We start from the raw sequence: 2485 nt of genomic DNA, 5'->3' as shown, positions 1-2485 counted from the left end.
AGAGAGAGAGAGAGAGAGAGAGAGAGAGAGAGAGAGAGAGAGAGAGAGAGATATAAAGACCACCTGTTGAAGACTATCACCTGTACTGCCTTAGAGCTGACGAAATGCCTTGTATTCTTCTTCATAGCAGTTTCGAGAAAAAGAGGGGTTTTTTTTGTTGTCAGCGTAATCATTTAAAAATAAAGTGGTTCTGAAATTTTCAATAGCTAGTCAGTTTAACTTTGATTTTTTTTCACTAAAGTTGGGTAACTGATCAGGCTTTCGATTTAGCAAATTAGAAATGGCATTTTGTCAGCTTAACTCTCACAGTACCGAAAGCTCATTTAGTGAAAAACCATCAAGAACCGCACCCGTCTAAAACCTGGAAAATTTCACTGTGGTCTCTGATAATCTTATTGTGTTGCAAGTGCTGAAAAACTCTTATTACTATCAAAAGTTTCGGCTGCCTATATATTCATATATTATACCATGTGCATTGACAAAAAAGAGTTCGTGGGTGGTTGGCGGGTGCTCTAGTGTGGTTTGCTCCTTCTTTCCTATAAAAAAATCTATTGTCTCTATCTCCCCTCCTTCTTTTATGTGTTCGATACTCTCTTGTAATACCTCTAATCTTCGGCACTTATATGACCTTATTGTGTTGCAAGTGCCGTAAAACACTAGAACTAAAAAAGAGTTTTTGATTTTAACACCTTTTATTTTATCGATTCGTCCCCTCGCCCACCCTCGTCCCCTTCTCGCCCCCCTCAACAGCTCGCAGGTGCTGTTCTACATCTCCCAGCGGCTGATCCAGCACCAGATAGCCAACTACACGGAGATCCTCAAGTGGCTGCGGGAGATCCTCGTCTACCGCAACCGGTTCCTGCAGAAGCACAGCGCCAACGCCAACATGGGCAGCAACATTCCAGTGTGTCGCCAGGCTCATATCAAGTTAGAGGTACGCTCGGCCCCTTAGCGGACAATCGCCTTTTTTTTTTTCTTCCCTTTTTTGGCGGCAATTTCCTTCTTTGTCTTCTTTTATTGGCGTTTGTGTGTGTTTGTGTGTGTGTGTGTGTATGTGTGTGTGTCTGTAGTGTGTGAGTGTTGTGTGTGTCTTTCTGGCAGAAGATGAGATATGACGGAAAACACCTCAACTCTAACATTGTGCCTCTAGGTGTGTGTGTGTGTGTGTGTGTGTGTATGTGTAATATTGTAGGTTACGTAAAAAATGTGCCAACTTGGTGCAGATTATTGGGCTTCAAGAAAATCCAAACAAGAGTAAGGGGAATTATTTGGTCTCAGATGATGATGATGAGGATGATGATGCTGTAATTCTGTGTGTTCCCAGGTGGAAATAGAATTGTAAATGGGCTGGTTTATCATTGTCACGTGTCTTTAGGCCATTCCCAAAGGGGGGTATTATCATGTTCTCATATTCTTGTGCACAGTAGAAATGTAAATGGGCCGATTTATCAATGTCTTTCTCATACTGTGCCGGAACAACGTAGGGGGAACTGCTGCCTTTTCTATCCTCTTCCTTACTATCGTCATTTTTCCTCTACTTCTTTGTGTGTTTGTCACACTCTTGTGAACCGCTATTTCCGGGGTGCCTCGATAGTCGAAGCAGACTTTGTGCTGTTGAGGCTAGAGAGGTGAGCAGAGTAAACCTGGTTCCCCGTTTGGACTTCTCTGTTGACCCCTTGGCGCTCATATGACCTTATGCAGTTGTGAGCGTCGTAAAACCTTACTGTGGGTGGATTGCGGGTGCTCTGGTGTTGTTTGCTCCTTCTTGCCTATCAAACATTTATTGTCCTTATCTCTCCTCCTTTTTTTGTGTATGTTACTCTCTTGTAACAAATCTATTCTTCGGCACTTATATAACCTTATTGTGTTGCAAGTGCCGTAAAACTCTTTCGAAAAACCTTACTAAAACAAAAAACAAAATCTGTGTGTTCCCAGGTGGTGTTCTTCTTGTACCTGTGTGTGTACCTCTGTGTAATCTGTGTGTTCCCAGGTACATGTGTGTAATCTGTGTGTCCGCAGGTACATGTGTGTAATCTGTGTGTCCGCAGGTACATGTGTGTAATCTGTGTGTTCCCAGGTACATGTGTGTAATCTGTGTATTCCCCAGGTACATGTGTGTAATCTGTGTGTTCCCAGGTACATGTGTGTAATCTGTGTGTTCCCCAGGTACATGTGTGTAATCTGTGTGTTTCCCTCTGTGTGTTCCCCAGGTACATGTGTGTAATCTGTGTGTTTCCCTCTGTGTGTTCCCCAGGTGGTGTTCTTCATGTACCTGTGGAGCATCGAGATGGACGCCGTGCTCACCTCCATGTCGTGTTTCCGCCTGCTGTGCGAGGAGGCCGACATCCGCTGCGGGGCCGACGAGATGGCCGTCACGCAGCTCCTGCCCAACTACCCCGTGTACGCGGAACTGGCCGCGGCTAGCACCGTGCTCACCACAGGTAGGTCATGACGCGTGTGTTGTGACCTCAGTGCTTTCTTTGGG

The 2485-nt window shown here is 44.8% G+C and overlaps 1 protein-coding gene across 1 annotated transcript in view; it reads left to right on the top strand.

The window, feature by feature from the left end:
• The window catches only part of LOC118478777 (neurofibromin-like), a gene marked incomplete in the record, with an annotated part of 28884 nt that overhangs the window by 25614 nt on the left and 785 nt on the right, over window positions 1-2485 (top strand). The window contains 2 exon segments of the mRNA XM_035972975.1: window positions 751-934; window positions 2255-2441. Of these exon segments, the coding sequence (XP_035828868.1) occupies window positions 751-934; window positions 2255-2441 (371 nt within the window).

This window comes from Aplysia californica, unplaced genomic scaffold (assembly GCF_000002075.1).
Source record: "Aplysia californica isolate F4 #8 unplaced genomic scaffold, AplCal3.0 scaffold00936, whole genome shotgun sequence".
NCBI classification, from domain to species: domain Eukaryota; kingdom Metazoa; phylum Mollusca; class Gastropoda; order Aplysiida; family Aplysiidae; genus Aplysia; species Aplysia californica.
This window is presented reverse-complemented; position numbering and strand designations above follow the sequence as displayed.